Raw genomic sequence first — 20,689 nt, 5'->3', positions numbered from 1 at the left:
TAGTCACTAAGTCCTGTCCAGCTCTTTGCAACCTCATGGGCTGTAGCCCCCCAGGTTCCTCTGTCCAAGAATTCTCCAGGCAAGAACACTGGAGTGGGTTGCCATTTCCTACTCCAGGGAATCTTCCTGACCCAGGGATCGAACTAGCATCACCTGTGTCTCCTGCATTGGCAGGCGAATTCTTTACTACTGAACCACCAGGGAAGCCCCTTAAACAGCACAACTCTGAATATACTAAAAACTAATGAATAATACGTTTTACGAGGTTGACTGGATGATGGTATGTGAATTATATCTCAGTGAAGCCATATTTTAAAAAGTGAATAAAGCCAACCTAAGTTCAAAATATAGAGCACAGTGTCATGATGCTAACAAGTTTTTCTAAGCTGGCACACCTACACGTGGGGAACCTAAACACAAATACTCCGGAGCTGCAGCAACAGTTCCTTCTGAAGGGTGTTTCTCTCCGCTACACACACATCAACGTTGGCTCAAGTCACCAAGCACCATCTGTTTCTTAAAGAAGTGAGACAGTACAAGTTTGCGTATTTCCATGTTTTACTGGGTCAGTGGAGCAAACCCCGGCATGGTGGCTGGCCTGGCTTCACCTCCTCTTTGGTGTGGGGACAGTTCTGCCCACTCCTCCAGGCTCATAGGGGCAGCCGGGCTGGTGAACTAATTTAACCTTCCAATGAAAGAAACACCAGAAGACCCCAAAAGCAATTTCTCCCCTCCCGAAACCCAGGCTCCCCCAAATCCTTGCTCTGTGTGAGACACAAACCACCAGTGATCCCAACTCTGTGGCGGGGAGGGGTGTCAATATTTAACCACCGGCCTGGGGACAGAGTGGGCTTCCCTGATGGCTCAGATGGCAAAGAGTCTGATTGTCATACAGGAGATCTGAGTTCGATTCCCGGGTCAGGAAGATCCCCTGGAGAAGAGAATGGCAATCCACTCCAGTATTCTTGCCTGGAGAATTCCATGGACAGAGGAGCCTCGTGGGCTATGGTCCCTGGGGTGGTAAAGAGTCTGAAACAACTGCGTACCTAACACTTTCACTTTTCACTGGGGTCAGAGTACTGCTGTGGCTTGCAGGCTCCCCCTCCCAGGGACACCCAGGAGAGTACCTGAAATCTAACCCACAGCGGGAAGCAGGAGGAAGCCCATGCCATCACCTGACCCAGTTTCCAGCATCTCAACCCACCTCCCTCTGGAAAGTCCTACTATGACAGAAAAGTGGATATTTTAAAATCTCCAGCGTGGGAAGGTGGAAAGTCCTTTTCTTTCCGCCCCTTCCCTGCCTTTTTTTTTTTTTCCTGCCCTGTGGTTCCTTAGAGACTATTTAGAGACTGTGATCTCAAGGAGGGCCTTTGCCCACAACCCATTCCTGGAGCAGTAGAGCCCCACGCAGGATGCAAGATGCCAACCACTCCACCCAGGGCCTCGGAGAAATCATTAACACTTTGCACACACTTAGCTCCTGGGAACACAAGCCTGAAACTGGCAGGATGGGAAGCCTGAGGATTCCTCTGGCCCCTGGGCTCTGCAGGGAGGAGCGAGAGCTATGGTCCAGGGGCTGTGAGTGCATCTCACCTGAGGACAAGTAAACCCTGAGGAAGGACCCTCAGGGTGAGCAAGACAAAGGAAAGCATCAGATTCGAGGGGTGAGGCTGTCCAGGGAGGTCATTCCTTGAAAAGTGTCTCCTGAGGGAGGCCAGAAAGGTGAGCAGGGCTGATGAAGCTCAGGGAAGGAAGCGTGTTCCAACAGAGGGAACAGAATGTGCAAAATCTCATGAGAGAGGCAACCGTGGAGGGGCTGTGGGAGCTCGGTGAGCACAGGGGCAGGTGGTGGCACGAACCTGCAGGGCAGCCTCCAGCCACGGGAAGGTTCCGATGCTGGGAGAGCTGGGCGGCTGGCAAGTTTTAAGCAGGGAATGGAAATAATTGGCTTTGGGTAGACTCTCCATAGGGCTTCCCAGGTGGCTCAGTGGTAAAGAATCCACCTGCCGATGCAGGAAACTCAGCTTTGATCCTTGGGTTGGGAAGATCCCCACTCCAGTATTCTTGTCTGGAGAACCCCAAGGACAGAGGAGCCTGGCAGGCTACAGTCCATAGGGTTCACAAAGAGTCAGACATGGCTGAGCACTAAGCACAGCACACAGACTCTCCCTCAGCCCTGCTCTGACCCTCACCCTCACCCTATGGCTCTTTGGGAAACTGCAGGGCTGGACATTTTACTTTTAAAACCCTACATGTTGTAAACGGTTTCTGGGCCTCGTGAACACTCCTCAGAAGGCAGTAAGCGATGGAGAGGCCAGAGCTTTCCCAGACTAATTCGATGTCACAGAGGGGGAGCAGGCGATGGCGCTGCTAAGGATGAGTCAGGCTGGGAAGGCAGCAGCCCCGCCACCATGCACCTGGAGTCTGCCGGCAAACATCAGCCCTGCAGGGAAGCGCGGAAAGGAGATCAAAGGAGCCCACAGAGGAAGTGGGGCGTGGCTGCCCTGAGGCTCTCGGTCCTGGGAGTGCCCCTCTGGGCAGGGGAGGACCCAGCCCAGATCCCAGCACCCCACTGGGCTTCAGGGAATGCCCCATCTCTCTTCCAAGTCACCCAGACAGTCCCTGGTGACCCCAGGATGGGAAGATGAAGTCAGGGAGGTCTAAGGCTTTTTTTAAACATTTTTTTTTCTTAAGGCTGCGCCTATCCAGGAAGCCTAAAATTAAGTCATCTGGGGGAGAAAGGTGGAAAAATACACACACTAAAGCACAATATCCTCCCACAGCCAGAGCACGAGTCACCAGCCCACAGCTTCGCCACCCCCAGGACTGTCTGTCTATCTGTCTCTGTCTCCCTCCTCTCTTCCCTTCCCCATCCACCTACCAGGGCATTCACAGGAGGGTCAAGGACACTCCTTCCCAGAGCCCAAGAGGCCTATGTTATCAAAGTCAGGACACAGATCAGCAGCCATTAAGGTCTGGGTCTCCGTTGCCCCGTGTGCAAGAGGAAGGGTTGCAGTTTGCCAAACTCTCAGAAACAGTCTCTCACAAATAAAGTATTAAGAGAGGAAAATGAACAGGTTGAAGACCACAAAGTTCTGTATTCAAATAAGACCAGAAAGCACCAAGAACAAGCACCAGAAGGCACTAAGAGATTTCACGATGCACATCAGCTCTTGAGAGGTTCTGAGAGATCCTGGACTATAAAGAAACTATATATAGTTCTTTGGACTACAAAGAAACTATATATAGTTCTTTGGACTATAAAGAAAGCTGAGCACTGAAGAATTGATGGTTTTGAACTGTGGTGTTGGAGGAGACTCTTGAGAGTCCCTTGGACTGCAAGGAGATCAAACCAGTCCATCCTTAAGGAAACCAGTCCTGAACATTCATTGGAAGGACTGATGCTGAAGCTGAAACTCCAATACTTTGGCGACCTGATGGGAAGAACTGAGTCATTGGAAAAGACCCTGATGCTGGGAAAGATTGAAGGTGGGAGGAGAAGGGGATGACAGAGGATGAGATGGTTGGATGGCATCATCAACTCAATGAACATGAGTTTGAAAAAGCTCTGGGATTTGGTGATGGACAGGGAAGCCTGGCACACTACAGTCCATGGGGTGGCAAAGAGTTGGACATGACTGAGTGACTGAACTGAGAGATCCTGCTGCAAAGCACTGTCTCCTCTGGCCATGAAGAGTGATTACAGAGGCTCTGAACTTATGTACACATGCAGATCATGGGGGCCGGCAGTGGAGAGCGATGAGGACTGGAACTAAAAATGGGATGCAGCTACCAGCTGGAGAAAACAGCCAGGAGGTCTAAGTGGAGCTCAAGATTCTCCCCAGGGTAGATCATACTCTGAGGAGGTCAGGGATGTAGAATTGTGAAGTAAGACTTTGGGTCCTAGGAAAGTTGAAATCAAATCACAGCAGAGTGATCTTGGGAAGGCTCTTCTGTTTGTAAAGTGGAGATAGCAATGAGCACTATTCTAAGGATGCATTAACTGAGTTCAGTTGAGATGCCTGCATGGAGCTGAAGGCTCAAGGCTCCAGGATACAGCAGGGCTCACTCACAACCACATCGTTCTGCCCCTCTGAGAGGCAGCAGTCTTAGAACAGGCCTGGCACGGAAATGGCCCATTGAACCCCATGATACCTAAGAGGCAAGTCCTGTTGTCCCTTTCACAGGAAGGAGAGTGAGGTTCAGGGCAGCTCACAGAGCTCCTGGGGTGGAGGGAGAGCAGCCACCTAGAGGAAGCTCAGCATCTTCTTTCCACCCTTCTGGCCCCTCCCTGCTTCCGTCCCCAGCAGCCCTGCTGGGCCTTCAGAACCTCCATTCTGAACAGATCACCGCCCTGCTCTAAGCCCTTTATTAGCTCTTAGAATAAGAAAGCCAAATTCCCCAGTGTTTCATAAAAAAAGGAGAGGCTGTAACTGCTGGTCCAAACTGGGAAACACTGGGGAGAAAAAGGAGGCACTGTTAACTCCAGGTGGGCACAGGGGGGCATTTTATCACCCTTCCTATAGGCTCTGGGGGGGTCTGGTCCCCCTCCCTCTCCAACACCTCTTGCCACCCCACTGTTCTTCTGTCTGCCCCCCAGGGCTCCAGCCACCCCAGCCTCCTTTCAAGCTTTCATCTGGGCCAGATTCCGCCCACTCCAGGCCATGGTCCATGCTGTTCCCACTGCCTGGAACACTGTTCCCTGTCCTTTTTCCCCTGTCACACCTGGACACCCTGCAACCCCCCAGGGAAGCCCCTGCCTGATGGGCGCACCCTCTTCCAGCCTCACGGCCTCTCCTTTGCGGCACTCAGGTTGGAGCTGAAATGTGCTTGTATGGTTCTCAGGTTTTCCTCTCACCCCAACACACTGTAAGCTCCTCAGCGGCAGGAACCAGTCCTGCTTTGCTTACCTCTGTTGGAGTCCCAGGATCTAGCAACCAACACAGCACACAGTAGGTTTCAAAGACCTTTGAATGAAGGTGCTGCTAACTGGAGTTTCGTTTCAGGCAAGGAGGTTTTCTGGTGTCACTTTCTGTAGTTTTATGTTACTCAAAAAAAGGAAGAGTGAGTGTTCTTTCTAACGATTCAAGTGCCTCTGGGCTTCTCTGGTGGCAAAGCCGTAAAGAATCTGCCTGCAGTGAAGGAGACATGGGTTTGATTCCTGGGTCGGGAAGATCCCCTGAAGGAGGAAATGGCAACTCACTCCAGTATTCTTGTGTTGGAAATTCCATGGACAGAGGAGCCTGGTGGGTTACAGTCCGTGGGGTCGCAAAGAGTCAGACACGACTGAGCAACTGAGCACACACCCACACAGGTGCCTCCAGAGACGGATTTACCTCCACCTCCCTGGGCCTCGGGCCACCATCCACTCCATACCCACTGGGAGTCTTCTTCCAGCTCAGGGGCACCAGGCTGCCTGGTAACACAGGCTGGTCCGTGCCCAGGCACCTCCACGTCCTCCACCTTGCACAGGGCCTGCCTGGGTAGTCACAGGGTGGCCAAATCACCCCCAGCCCATCCCAGCTGGAGGCTGCCTGGCCGCCTAGGCCTCACCTCCTCCACTTCTGTGTCCTCAGCCCTCGGTCAAGATTAGCTCCTTGATCTGCATGTTGTCAGGAGAAACCCAGAGGACATAGACGGGCAGGGGACCTCGACTAGGAAGAAAGTCAACCTCCAGTTTACTTTGGGACCCAACTCTTGTTCCTGCTTACTTAAGATTCCAGGGTTTGGGCCACAGAATTCCCAGAAAACTGGTGGTCTGGAATTCTGTTCACCCTGGGTATGGTCCCTACAGAAACCAAACACTGAGAAGTGAGCCATGCTGGGTATTTCAGAGCTCAGAGGTGAGACATAAAGGCCCCTGGGTGCTCCCAGAACAACCAGGCCTTGTGGGGCACGTTGTGGAGCTCTGAGATGGGAAATCCCACGCGCCAGGCAGCTGCCTGCGTCTGGCATCCCGGGGGCGGGTGGGCGAGACGCCGAGCATGGGAGACTCATCTTTCGAGACTTTCCCCAGTTGCTCCATTTCCTCCAGCCTCCAGCTCCAGCCCGAAATAGCACAAGGTAAATTCAGCCTCCTTCACGCACACACTCAAGGAATAAACAAACACACTCATGTTGGGTCATCTTTCCTACCTATTTTTCCCCCCCCAAAAAAAGAACCACAGGCTGTTTTAAGATTCCAAACCCAGACGCAAAAAAAATTAAGTGAAGCTGGGAAAAAGGAAATGAACTCAGCAATGGAGTTTGCAGACAGAGCAAGTGTTGTGAGGACCACAGTCCAGGTTTTCAAAAACAAAGACCAGATCGCGATGCAGAGCAGGGAGGGGTGCTGAGAGATGACAGGGAGCGGGCAGGCTGAGGACACACCCCTGTGCCAAGCATCACATGTGCCTTATGCCACTGTACCCCTGCCAGCCCTACCAGGTGGGCACACTTGTCCTCTGTTATATTTTGTCCCTCCCCTAGGAGAAGATAAATGGTAAAGTGTCTGCCTGCAATGGGGGAGATCCGGGTTCGATCCCTGGGTCAGGAAGATCCCCTGGAGAAGGAAATGGCAACCCACTCCAGTATGCTTGTCTGGAAAATCCCATGGACAGAGGAGCCTGGTAGGCTATAATCTGTGGGGTCACAAAGAGTCAGACACGACTGAGTGACTTCACTTTCTTCTTTCAGGAGAAGATCCTGAGTCAAAGGCTTGAATGCAAGTGGTTTGTCTGAGAAGTGACCCCAGGAACCACCAGGAAGGGGGTGGGAAGTAAGGCAGGGATGGAAAGAGGTCAAAACATGAAGCTGTGGGCATCTGGGGCTCACATCCGCCAGGCGCCCCCGGACGCTGTCTGAACACAGCTCTGCGTGGTACTTCCTGGGGCATGAGGAGGCTGGAGTCAACATCCACTTGCCGTTGCCCACCTGCGATGGAAGGATGCTCCGGGGGCTTGACTCTGCAGTGGGTTGCCTGCATCAGGGGGTCAGAGAAAGCCCCGGGGCAGGAGAGGGCGGTGCCGAGCAGAAGCATCTAGACTGTGGCTCCAGCCAGCCATCACAGGGAGGAGGCCTTGTCCCAGGTCACCGCTGGCGAGGTCAACACAGCAGGAGTGCCCATCCTGGGCAGCCAGGGACTCCATTCCCATGATGATCTATAGGGGGCGCCTGTGGGCGTGGGACCTTGGAGAGAAGACCCAGGGATGAAGGGGAAGCTGGTGGGTGGTCCCTCTTACAGGAATCAAGACTACAGACCTCATGGATTCTTCTCCTAGGAAGAAGGAGGGATGTGCTGCGAGCCCTGCACGTGTGAAAGTCACTCAGTCATGTCCGACTCTTTGTGACCCCATGGACTGTACAGTCCATGAAATTCTCCAGGCCAGAATACTGCAGTGGGTAGCCTTTCCCTTCTCCAGGGTATCTTCCCAACCCAGGGATCGAACCCAGGTCTCCCACATTGCAGACAGATTCTTTACCAGCTGAGCTACAAGGGGAAGCCCAAGAATACTGGAGTGGGTAGCCTTTCCCTTCTCCAGGAGATCTTCCCAACCCAGGAATTGCACCGGGGTCTCCTGCATGGCAGGTAGATTCTTTACCAGCTGAGCTGTGAGGGAAGCCCACCCTGCATGTGTAATGCTGGGAGACGTTCTCCAGGGGCTCTGCTGGAAGACGCTCTCCAAGGAGACACTCCAATCTTCTTCCTTCGACAAGGACTGGCTTCTCTGGGAGCTGCTCCTTCGAATGCTTGTCCCACCTGAAAACCTGACTCACAAACCACCCCGCACCCCTATTCCCCTGGCCTGTGGACCCAACCCTGGAGCCAAAGGTTGAGCCCAAATCCCTCACCCACAGCGTTAAGGGGAAATGAAACATCTGCTTTCGGACCCAAGTGTCATCTTTAAAAGTCCCTAACTAGGCTCTGAGGAAGAGCCCCCAAAATTTAAAGTCCTACCCCCTTAAAGGCTCTCACCATCTAGTTTTCACTCAAGAAGAGGAACCACAGGATGTGTGTCAGGCACCAGGGGTGCAATGGTCGAAGGCCCCAGAGGCCACAGGCTGAGGACCTGGCGATCTTGACCACCTGAGTGCAGATTTGGAGGATGTGGGTGTCGAGTTGGATTTTGAAAGAGGTCAGGTTGAGACAGATCAGCAACAGTAGCAGAGGATTATGACTAAGTGCTCTGTCTAAAGCTGGTTGATTGTCATTGTCACCAGGAAAAAGCAAGGTATAAGAAACCCACAGGCAAGAGGTGCCCAAGGAGACGTGACGACCAAATGTCATGTGATGTCGTAGAGCGGAAGAAGGACACTGAGGAAAAAACAAGAAAACCTGGGTCAATTATTGACTTCAGTTCATAATAATAATGCGTCAACATTGGTTCCTTAAATATAGCAAATGCACCAAACTCATGAATGTCATTGGGCTTCCCAGGTGGCTCAATGGTAAAGAATCCATCTGCCAGTGCAGGAGAGACAAGAAGACACAGGATCAGTCCTTGGATGGGGAAGATCCCCTGAAGGAGGACATGGCAACCCACTCCAGTATTCTTGACTGGGAAATTCAGGACAAAGGAGCCTGTCAGGCTACAGTCCCCCGGGTCACAAAGAGTCACACATGACTGAAGCAACTTAGCACACATGCGTACATATGGGGGATCTTAGCTCCCTGACCAGGGATCGAACCATACCCCTGCAGTGGAGGGCAAAGTCTTAACCACTGGACCACCAGGGAAGATCCACTCCTCCAATTGCCCCCAAATGCCCAAAGACCTGGGCACTATCGAGGGAAAAGAAGAAAATGGTGCTGTTGCAGGCTGGCAATTGGAAGACAAAGGAGGAGCCAATGTTTGGAAGCATGCTGAGCATTTACCCAAGTGCCAACTTCCACCCTGAACTTGAAATAACCAAGGGCTTCCTTAGTCATGGTTGACTCCTTTAAAACATCCCCTTCCTGGTGAGCCTGCATTTCCCATCCTTACTGAGTTCACATCTGAACAGGCACTTTTCTTCCCAGCTACAGATGACTGCTCATGACCAAATTGAAAAATATTAATTCTCTCTGTCTCCTGCCAAAAAGGCTAAAGCAATTACAGGCCCTGATATGAAACACAGATGTTAATACATTTGGAAAAACAGACTCCTATGGACGAGCAGAGGTCCAAGTATGAAGTGCTTTTGGAATTAAAGCACCGGGATCAAGTTATACAGCCAGCCCCCAATACTGAAGCCCATTCTTCCAAAATTCATTCCAGCATAGGGAACCCGGGGCCAGGGCATACAGGCTGACATGTCCCCTACTTGCAAACAAGAACCAACCCACCCTTGGGTACCCACTGGCACACAAACTCAAAATAATATAATTATAATCATCAGAGGGAAACTTCCCTGGGATCGAAAAGTATTATAATTATGGGCAATTTTCACTTTTTGGAAATTGGGCTCAGATGCTGAAGAAAGATTGCAAGAGAGGTGTTCTCGGGTTTCAGTTCTGGAAGAGAGAACACATTGGAAGGTTTGCGAGGATGGACGGGCCCAAGGCTGGATGCTCGGGAAGTGAGAGAGGGGCACCAGCAGGTACCTGTTTCACATAGCCTTGTGCCAGCCGCTATGTCTGGTGCTAAGACTCCTCGTGAAAGACGCTGCTACCGTCAGTCCATTCAGGAAGCCCACGGCTAGGAGGCTAGATCCCTCTAGCTCCATTCATGCTTATGTGTCTCGCTGAGCACCTACTGTATGCCAGGTTCCAGGCACACAAGATGGAACAGTGAGCAAAGCGCACCAGACGCCTGTCCTCATGGAGAGTTCGTCCCTGGCTCTGCTTCTGGGTCACCATGATGGTCTCCACACTCCCACTCAGATCTTCGCTGATGAGGCTCATGGGGGCTCACGAGCCACTCGAGTCCATGTGGATCCCAAGCCCTTGGTCTTTACTGACTGTCCACACAGCATTTCTGAGACAAGCAGGGCAGCTCTTCTGTCTTCTCAACCTCAGTTCCCTTGTGCAGAAAATGTTTCCCTCCCATTACCCAATTCCTAGGATTGCCATGAAGAGAAAGGGGATGTGTGTATCCACCAGCCAAGGAGGAAAAACAGATATGATTGGGGACAGATACAAACGTCCTTTCCTTAACCCCTAACCCGCTACTGTGCCTCAGTTCCCTTGCCTGCAAAATGGGGTGAATGGTGGTACCCCCCTCGGGGGCTTGGGAAGGACAGTGACAGCACACTGCGTGCCCTGAGCAGTCAGCTTTGTCATCGTCACCATTGGGCAAAGACAGACAACTCTTCCCTCAGTTCGCAGAGGTGTTACCCAAACCGGAGCGTGCAGATTACATCGCGAATTCGGAAGACATCAGCCAAACGAACAAGATGTAAGGAAGTGGCCCTTTCTATGAGGTGGGTCTGCAAGGGGCTGCCTCATGGGACACTTGATCACCTTGACCTTTGCATTCATTAAGCATTCAATCCATGCAGTGACAGGAACAGGGCAGAGAAGCAACTCCTTATAAAGGCTCCTCAGCATCTCTATTTAGAATCTTCTCTCCCAGAAAGGTGTCTCAGCTGCCACCTGCTCATTCTGGGGAATCCGACACCAGTAAAGCATTGTCCTGGGAGAGGAGGCAGGGCAGGAGTCTCCACCTGCACTGAATGGATGATAGGACTCCCACAAGGTCCCTCAGATCCTCAAAGAAGCAGGAAAGAACAAGGAACAAGTCCACTCTGGGCATACTCAGACTTGTTACATCAGAATTCTGAGGGGGGGTGGAGGGGGTTGGGGGACGGGGGTGGACCCAGCATTTGAAATTTTACTTGATGCCTGGTTTTGAATTCCACCTTTAGTGTGTGGCCTCGGGAAGGTCATCTGACCTCTCTGTGCCCCAGTGACCCCATCCACAAAATGGGAAAATAAGACATCCTGAGGATGTCGTGAAGACTTAGAGAGGGCAACTTGGAAGCACTCGACGCAGAGAATTTGCCACCACTGACTTGTGTCTTGCCCTGTGAAGCCAGTTTGGGGATGAGTTACAAAAGGAAATGGAAGGCACAAAGGCTTTAAAAGGCACCAAGGCCCACACTGGCCCTGGTCCACAGGACAGCGGGCCAACAGACAAGTGGTCCCGGGCTGCAGAGCAAGGCAGGCCAGCTGCGACTTGACCAGCACAGCTTGAGCCCGACACAGCTTGTTCCACTCAGTGGGGGAACTGCTGGATGCAGGGTTTTTTTCCAGTGCAATCCCTCTGGGCACGTGAGTAGACCCCAAGGGCCCCTGAGTCCTGCTGAAGCTGCTCTGAGCTGGGATTCGGAGGAGGCCCTAGAGGAAGGTGGCCAGGAGTGCCTGGGTGCCCTGGACCAGGCTGCTGTCCCCTGACTTTCTAGGACATTTCAGCCATGCCTGGACAGCCAGTGCTCCCTCTTTGCCCTCTGGGAAGCTGAACCAGCAACTCCCAAGAAAACAGCTCAAAACCAGAGCTCACACCCTGGGGCGGAGGTACTGTGGTGCGAGGTGAAAGCCAGGAGACGCAGAACCAGGCACGTAGGCCCTCTGTGGGAGCAAGAATACTTCAGGAGCTCCCGGAAACCTCTACAAGCAGCGCCCAGCAGGACCTCTCCATTCAGCCTGCCCCTGCCCCTGTGCCACGGAGCAGTCAGTCAGTCAGGGCCTGGTCCACACTCGGGCTCAGTCCTCTGGGAAGGAGACAGTCTTCTCTGAGAGACCGAGCCAAGAGGAGTCCAGGGGCCTGGGCTAGAGGAAATCTCTCCCCCTTGCTCTCCTGGGCATGTGTGATGGCCCACAGAGGAGGGAGAAGAGAGAGCTCAGACAACTGTTCTCAGTTTGGGCTACACAGTGAATCACCTGGGAGTTTAAAAAATCCTGATGCCCAGCCGTACCCCAAACCTCAGTCGTGTACTAAGTATGTACATACTTTGCGACCCCTTGGACAGGGCTCCTCTGTTCATGGAATTTTCCAGGCAAAAATACTGGATTGAGTTGCCATTTCCTCCTCCAGGGGATCTTCCTCACCCAGGGATTGAACCTGCGTCTCCTGCATTGGCAGGCGGATTCTTTACCATTGAGCCGCCTGGGAGGCCTGGTTATGCAGGTGATTCTAATGAACAGCCAAGGGTCAGGACCACAGCCGGGAACTGGGAGTCACCCTGTTTGAGCCTCTTTCCTCCAAGGTGCTGCTGTGACCAAGAACTCAAGCCCTGGAATCCAAGAGACCTGAGGCTGAGTCCCAGCTCTGCCCTGTTGGAACTGTGGGGTCTCAGGTAAATAACCTCCCCTCTCTAAGCCAGTCGCTACACCTGGGAAATGGGGATATCAAGTCTCTGCAGGGTCATCTCCAAGGTCCTCAATGAACGTGAAGTGCCCTGCAACGCGACCATGTCCCTCTGTCCACTGCTCACAGTGACTGAAGTCAGATAAGAAGATAACGAGCAGTCTCATTACCAAGTCCTGACACGACAGACTTGGGAAGGGTCTGATGACCCACTGCCCTAGGGCTGCCCCAGGGCATGGAGACTGCAGTGCTGTGCCCACAACACCCCCTGCCCCCTGCTCCCCATAGTGGGACGTCCTCTCCCCCAGCAGTTCCCCTCCCAGTTCTGTGCATCGCTTCCCCGGGAGCTTGTCAGACACACAGAAGCTCAGGCTGCACTCCAGCCATCTGACTTGGAACCTGCATTTTCACTGTGTCCCTCTGAGGTCACCCTCCCGGCAGCCAAAGTCCCTGAGACACACAGAGGGACATTTTTTATCCTGCTGCCAGCTTCATCTTGACTTTGGCAGTGACGGAGTCCCCACGAGGGGGTTCTGCTGGCCGGCTGCCGCCAGGGTGTCTCACTGACCAGCTGCATCTCCTACAGGTGGGGCAGATCTGCAGGGACAAAGCGTGGACCCACAAGGAGAGGGGAGGGGAAGGGGGAGGCTGGAAAATGTCCAAGTTCCACAAATGAAACCCATGAGCTTTCGGGACCAACACCTTCACCCTGGGTTGGAACCAAAGCTAGAGCCAAAAGGGACAAAAGTGGCACCAGCTCCTGAAAGCCGAGCCCCACTGCCCAGCCCCTGGTCCAGCGTTCAGAGAAGGCGGGCAAGACTCTAATCCCTTAGCACCTCCCGCCACACCTCTTCCCCAGCAAGGCCACTGAAGCCAAGGCCACCTTCCCCAGACCTGCTTCTCAGCCCCCACTTCCCCCACAGCAGGCCAAGGGCGGCCCCAACACGCTTCTCCAGCTGCAAGCTGAGCCCGAGGGCCATGGAAGGCCTCCAGCTCGGCTCATTATCGGAATTTAATCTGGATTCCAAGAGATCAAGAGGACTCTGTGGAAAGTGGCTGCCACAGGGGGAGAGACGCTGAGGCCGACCCAAAGCCGGCTAATCCCCAGCACCCCGAGGGCTTTCCTGGAGCTCAGGCAGAGCCTCGCCAGATGTCCCAGCTCCAAGCTCCGCACAGCTGGGCGGTCGGTGTCGGGGAGGCCACAACTCCCTTAGCAGAGGGAGCAGACAGCTACACGGCGAGGCGGCGGGGGTGGGAACAGGGCTTCTCTCAGGGTCAGATCAGCCAAAGGCCTTCAGCTTGAAGAGGATGCATGACCCAGGTTGGGGAAATGCAAACTAGGGCTCCACTTCCAAGCAAGCTCAGGCCTATATCCCCATCAGATACTGCAGAATTAAGGGATTTAGCATAGATGGTAAAGGCAGTCCCACCCCCAAAACCCAGAGTCCTTCATTTTCCGAAGCAGGTCTCTGCATTCCCAGCGATGAAGGTGAGGATGGTAGTGGTGATGGTGGTGAGGATGGTGATGGTGGTGAGGATGGTGATGGTGGTGAGGATGGTGACGATGCTGAGAGTCATGGTGATGCTTCTAATATCTGCCAAACCTTCACTGAGCACTTACTATGTTCAAAGTAAATTTGTCAACTCCCTTTATCCTCACCACAAGCCTGGGAGGTAGGTTCAGTTATTATCCCCACTGTACAGAGGAGGAGGCTGAGCCTCTGAGGGGTTACTACTTCCCAAGGCCACACTGGTACAGAGTGTCGGGATTTGAATCTATACTCTGGTTGTTTTTCTTTTTTGTTTGGCCATGCCTTGCAGCATGCAGGATCTTAGTTCCCCAATCAGGGCTGGAACCCACGCTGCACAGTGGGTGTGGAAGCACAGACTGTGTGGAAGCACAGTCTTAACCACTGGACTGCCAGGGAAGTCCCCAAATCTACACTTTAAAGAGCTGGACTGTCCTAGCTGAGGAATTTATGTCATAGGATCGTTTTGATTCTGGATTCAAAAACAAAACCCACCCAGAAAAAAAGAATAATTTTTTGAAAAAATTGTTTAACCTTTTAACTTTTGGAGAATGAAGGCCTTGCTTCTTTCTTTCAAGTACTATGGATAAGAAGTTTGGAAGTCTAAGGCAAGTAGCCTCTCCTGCCCACTGGCTGCCTCTGTCCACTCCCTGCTCTACATTATGCTTTGCACCTGCCGTATCATCCTATGTCACCTCCTCTGTCTGAATGTCACCTCCTCGAGGGGCAGGGACTGGGGTCCGGTCACATCCACCACTACCCAACACACAGCAGGTGCTCAAACGCCTGTTGATGGGGAACTCGGTTTCCCAGCAAAGCCCAAAGGCCCCTGAGGCAGGAACGCAGAGCTGGGCTGAGCACCCCCAGAGATGGCCTATGGCTAAGCTGCTCATCAAGACAACCTGCCACGCTAGCCACAGAGCCACTGACAGCTGTCCTGCCCATTCCTCTTCCAACCACAGTGACTCAGGCCTTCTCTCTTTCCTGGGCCTCTGGATTCACCCCACGGATCTCAGGCAGGGGTGAGGAGGTGGCCACTTCAAACTACGACGGAACCAGGTGCCCACGAAGACCGCAGGCTGACACAGGCAGAAAGATGAGGAGCTGCTGGCAACCACTGCGGAAGCCAGAGGCTGGTGTTTCATCTAAGCGAGGACCTGGCGGCCCGCCCCACCCTGGCATCACTGCCTCCCTTGTGTCCTTCCAACAACCCACGCTTGCTTGTCTCTACCTCAAGACAGTGGCCCCTACAGTTCCCTGAGACACCGTCTCCTCACCCCATTTCAGATCCTTCTAGTCATTCAAACATCCCCAGCTCAACAAGCCGTCTAGGAACACCAATCGCCTTATCAGGCCAGTGGGTCTACTTATTTGCTAAGTTGTTGATTGCCCATCTTCTTCACCCTATTATGGATGGAACTGCATCTCCTACAAACATACACTCCAGTCCTACCGCGGGGACCTCTGATTGGGACCTTCTTTGGAATTAGGGTCTTTACAAATGTAATTAGGTAAGTAATGAAGTCGTGCTGGAGCAGGGCAGCCCCTAAGCCAAGATGACTGGTCTCTTTATCAGAGGAGGAGAGGCATGCAGAGAGCACGCACAGCCATGTGACAACAGAGGCAGAGACCAGAGCAGTGCAGCTGAGAGCCAGGGATGCAGTCAAGGGCCAGTCTCTTCCAGAAGCTGGAAGAGAAAGGAAGGATCCGTTCCTGCAGATGTTAGAGGGAGCACAGCCCTGCTGCCACCCGGATTTCAGACTTCCAGCCCCCAGCTCTGTGAGAGAGCACATTTCTATTGTTCCCAGCCACCCCATGTGTGGCGCTTTGGGAGGGCATTTAAAAATGCCCGATGGGAACTTCCCTGGTGGTCCAGTGGCTAAGACTTCGCCTTACAACGCAGAGGGTGACAGTTCAGTCCCTGCTCTGGGAGTTAAGATCCCACATGACTCATAGCCAAAACAAAACAAAGCATAAAACAGAAGCAATATTGTAACAAGTTCAATAAAGACTTAAAAAAAAATCACCCACATCAAAAAAAAAAATTGAAAATAAAAAATTGCCCAGCTTTGAGACAAGGTCCCTGCCCCCATGAGCTGGGCTGGTTTATCCCAGTGGTTTAACAGAGGTGGTTGAATAAGTGAATGGCTGGACTCCCATGGATCTCTCCAAATGCAGTGGCCTCTGTGTCCTGTGGGGGAAGCTCGTGCCCACCAGCCCCCTCTTGCCATCACTGAGTCTCTGCTGCTCTTCCCAGCACATGGACGGGAGGGAGAAAGCCCCGCAGGTGCTTGGGGTGCTAGTTGGGGTGCTCCTCACATCAGGGGCAGTGCCTGAGGACGCTCCAGTCCTGAAACGAGCTCCACCCACATCAGCAGCATCCCAGCTGACCCCAACGACCCGGCCAGGGAGGGGGAGCACATTCCTGCCTGGAGATCTTGGAGGAAGAGCCACCCAGGCAACACCAATCAACCATCTCTGTCCTGCTCAGCCAAACCCAGTTGGGGCAGCCACATTCCTGAGGTTAAACCTCTTGATGGAGGTTTCTGAGGCAGGTTTGGGGAGCCTGCCAGAAAGCCCAGAGCGTGAGCTGGGCTCGAAGTTTGTACAAGTGGACTGATCAAGTGCCATTAACCAATAGCCTCTGGGTACCTGCCTGGCCCCCAGTACATCAGCCTTCACTAAAAAAAACAGTCAAACATATGCTCTTGTTCAAGAGCCCCAGGAGCTTTGTGAGAGCATAGAGCAGACATATGTCACCCTTGGGGAAAGAACTCAATGCTTCTTGTTGTAATTGGGTCTGGGAGTCAGGGTCCAGCCTTCCAGGGTTAACTGGGGCTTCTGAGGGCCTTCAGCAAGATTTCGAGGTGAATGACAAGGCTATCGCTGCCTGCCCAGAACCATACCCACAGTCTCTCCCCGCCGGAAGGGTCTGTCATCCTCTCCAGCAGGGGGACGGTATAGGAAAGTGCAGACAAGTGGGGACCCTAAAATGCAGATATAGTCCACACTGAGCTGCCATTTGTCACCCATCAGACAGAGTAACAAAGATCAGAACGGTTTGATAAGACCATGTTCGGGAGCCCATAAGGGCCACAGGCTTCCTCTATGTGGCTGGTGGGAGTATAAACTGACAGAACCTCCAAAGAGAACAGTTCAGCCAAATCTATCAGAGTTACTGACGTGTGGGCCCTTGACCCCACAATTCTGTTTCTAGAACTGTATCTGACTGATAGACAAGTGTTGGCCACACAGCCCATGCTGTTTATAATTCATAAAAATTGAGAGCTCAGCGTGTGCACACAGACAATTGGCTAAATACCCTCCAGCACAGCCCGCACGATGGGAGATGCATGGTGATGAGAAGAACAAGGATACCCCTGGGTAGCAATGTGAAAGGATCGACAAGTTTCACTGTCAAGATCATCAAGGTTTAGCAACAGATGTAGGTGCAGGAGACACTGCATGATGAGACACCATTTGTAAAAATATTTAAATGCACAAATATACTTGCTGATTTGAAAGAACTCAAGAAACTGCGGGCAGAGACAGTTAACTAAGGCAAAACACTGGAAACACTCAAGAAAAACTTGGTTTTCTAGTATTTAAGATGACCCCCCAAGTGACAGGGCTTGCCAAGCCAAATGTGCTAACAGGTTTCCTTTCCCACTGAAGAGGCCAGGACAGTCCAGCAGAAAGGAGGCACCCACACTGTCTTCCTTCCATTAATTACGATGAGTGGTAGGGAGGGGAAGGTCTGACATCCCAAGATGTCCGAACACTCAGCCACTGGGTAGCACGACCTAGGTCGCGTCCACCTCCGGACTTCAGAATGTCCCTGTTAGGGAAATGTTCCAGCTCATTCTCTTAACCTTCTCACCCCTTGGAGGACTTTGAAACAAAACTAAAAGGTCTCAAGAAATTAAAGTCTTTCAACAGAAGCTTCCGGTTCCTGACCTCAAGATTCTTGGAAGGCTAAGAGTTCTCTGCCTGTTTATTTTTCATTTGTGGATTTTTATCCCCTAAACATTTCATTACAAACAGCCACTTTCATTGGTGGCCTTACATCACGTGTTGGGTTTCAGTGATGCGTGGGAGATAGGCAGACTGTCAAAAATGCTTCTTCCTCTTCTTCATCCCCCTAAAGACACACTGACCCAGACAGACGACCCATAAATATCCATAGGGGGCCACACAACCACAGGCTCCCCTGGCTGTCCCTATTCCTAACCCAACCTGCTGATGGTGATAGTTTTAAGAAATGGTGACATACACCATTGTTGTTGTTTAGGCACTAAGTTGTGTCTGATTCTTTGTAATCCCATGGACTCTAGCCCACCAGACTCCCCTGTCCATGGGATTTCCCAGGTAAGAACACGGGAGTGGGTTGCCATTTCCTTCTCCAGGGGATCTTCCTGACCCAGGGACTGAACCCACTACTCCTGCATTGGCAGGTGGATTCTTTACCACTGAGCCACCAGGGATGCCCAACCTACACCATACACTTTCTCTAAAAAAGATAAACAGCCTGGCATGTGGTTGGTGCTCCCTCAGTCAATCCAAAAGGAAATCAATCCTGAATATCCCTTGGAAGAACTGATGCTGAAGCTCTAATACTTTGGCCACCTGATGTGAAGAGTTGAAGCATTAGAAAAGACCTTGATGGTGGGAAAGATCAAGGGCAGGAGGAGAAGGGGGCAAGAGAGGACAAGATGGTTGGATGGCATCATGGACTCAACGGATATGAGTCTGAGCAATCTCCAAGAGATAGTAAAGGACAGAGAAGCCTGACGTGCTGCAGGCCATGGAGTCGCAAAGAGTCAGACACGACTGAGTGACTGAATAACAATAACATGGGAAGTAGCCACGACAGACCGTGCCTCATCCTCTGCCGCTGCCTCCTCTCAGGAGGAGCTCAGGACCCCGCCCAGGCCCCGGGATGGTACCCACCTGCCCAGGTGCTCTTGCAACACCTGGTAGACACTGATCCGGAATGTCTCATTGTGGAAGTGTTCCCGGATGTAGTCCTTGTAAATGCGGAACTCAGCTGCAGTCACGGCCTCCCCTTCTGGGATCTTGGAGAGATCAAACCGGAACTCCCGGTGGTGGTAGCGCGGGTGGAAGAACTCTTTGTCATGTTCCACTGGGAAGGGAAGGAAACACACATGGGTACCAAGAGCTCATTAGTGACTGGGTTTCACTCTCCAGCTCAGAGTCCAAGCATCATGCCTATGCTTGCTAGAGACCTGCCCATAACTGGCAACCCCTGGTGATGACTGCCTGTTCCGGGCCAGGCCAAGCCGAGAGTGGGGGTGTGGACCCCCAGTTTACAAATGAAGACAGCTAAGGAACCCAGAAGTACAAAAATGTATGTTTGCCCATTGTGTGCTCTGTGATGGGTCTCACACTGAGCACTCTTGGCCATCACGTGATAGAACATGGAGGCAGGATCTAGCCCCATTTTACAGGTGAGGAAACTGAGGCTCAAGGAGGCCAGGTAACTTGCCCAAGATCACAAGTTAGGTGAGTGGCTGAACTCTGAAACCCACACTCTTAACCTTTATACTTCCAGGAGCCAGGCGGCCTGAGACTAAGTAAGTTGTGCCAGTTGAGGTCTTAGCCAAGTTACTTGACCAGTGTGTGTGCCCCTTCCTCCAGGGTTAACACTGGCCTTTTCTCATAGGGAAGATCACAGGAGGTGGCGTTTAGGGCAGAGCCAGCCAAATGGAAAATAACTGCATTTGTCATAGTTACAGAGCCTCTCAAGAGAAACAATCACATAAGAGAAATAAACTGTGCATGCAAGTATTTACATAGTTCAGCTACGATAGCATTATTTGAAAAAAATTACAATAGATCAAATGGAAAAGAAATGTTTGAATAAGCATGATATTAACACAGGTACAATCACTTAAATCACAGGCAATGAAGAAAGAAAACTTAGACATATAATCACAAATACGGTTTGCTGCAGCAGGTGTATATACAACTTTTTTTATGTGCAAAATAAAACGTATTTTAACTGCTAAGACAGTTAAGATATCAGGGTTATAAGACTTCTTTTGAATAAATTGTCCAACTAAACTTCTTTAGGATCCTTGGAATGACTTTCGAAGTGAATTTCTTTCATTAATTATTTTAAGACAATGAGAGGCATGAACCATGACATTATTCTGTTCTTCCTGAAACCCAGAGAATCTGGTGATGTATCAAAGTCAGAATAGTCATTTCTTAAAAGAAGAGCAGTGACTAATTCAAAGTTCAAACCAAATCCCAAATCTTACCTTCTCAAGCTTTCCATTTTATATAGAAACCACTCCACAGTGTGAAATCTACACAATTTCAACCTCAGGGATCAAGACAGTTTAACAGTCACCACTAAACTATTAGGGAGGGAGAAACTTTTAGGGAGAAAATTGTGTCTTTACACTCTGTTGTTAAATCACTGTAGTTGATGACCCAAGACTTGAGTTAAAATAAATGTCCAGAGTTGATATGTCCCTGAGTTCATTAAGAAAAGCTACCTAAGGAGACCCAGAACCTAGGAATCCAGTTTTTTCCCTCCCACAGCCCCTTGTATTCCAAAACACCACTGACTGAGAGAGCTCACACCCATGAACATAAAACTTTCACCTTCAAAGGATTAAAAGGATCCAAATCCCTGAGAAAGATAAGTCCAAAGAAAGTGGATTATGGAAAAACCATCCTGACAGTAACCAGCCTCATGACGGTCCCCAAAGCCAATTAATTCTACTGTCCTTCTTTGATAAAAGCCTGAAATAATTACCCCAAAATTGGCCCTGGGAGGGGAAATTCTGAGCTGGAGGGTGTCAATAAAGGGTAGAACAACAGGAGGCCCCTCAGCTGGGTGTCTCCTCTCTTGACCGTCTGCCA

At 51.6% G+C, this 20,689-nt stretch overlaps 1 protein-coding gene across 1 annotated transcript in view; it reads right to left on the bottom strand.

Annotated features, from left to right (window-relative positions):
- Nucleotides 1–20,689, bottom strand: part of BMP7 (bone morphogenetic protein 7) — an 85,425-nt gene that overhangs the window by 33,149 nt on the left and 31,587 nt on the right. The window contains exon 2 of the mRNA NM_001206015.1: nucleotides 18,746–18,938. Coding sequence (NP_001192944.1) covers nucleotides 18,746–18,938 — 193 coding nt within the window. The remainder of the gene's footprint in view (nucleotides 1–18,745; nucleotides 18,939–20,689) is intronic.

This window comes from Bos taurus, chromosome 13 (assembly GCF_002263795.3).
Source record: "Bos taurus isolate L1 Dominette 01449 registration number 42190680 breed Hereford chromosome 13, ARS-UCD2.0, whole genome shotgun sequence".
Classification (NCBI taxonomy): domain Eukaryota; kingdom Metazoa; phylum Chordata; class Mammalia; order Artiodactyla; family Bovidae; genus Bos; species Bos taurus.
This window is presented reverse-complemented; position numbering and strand designations above follow the sequence as displayed.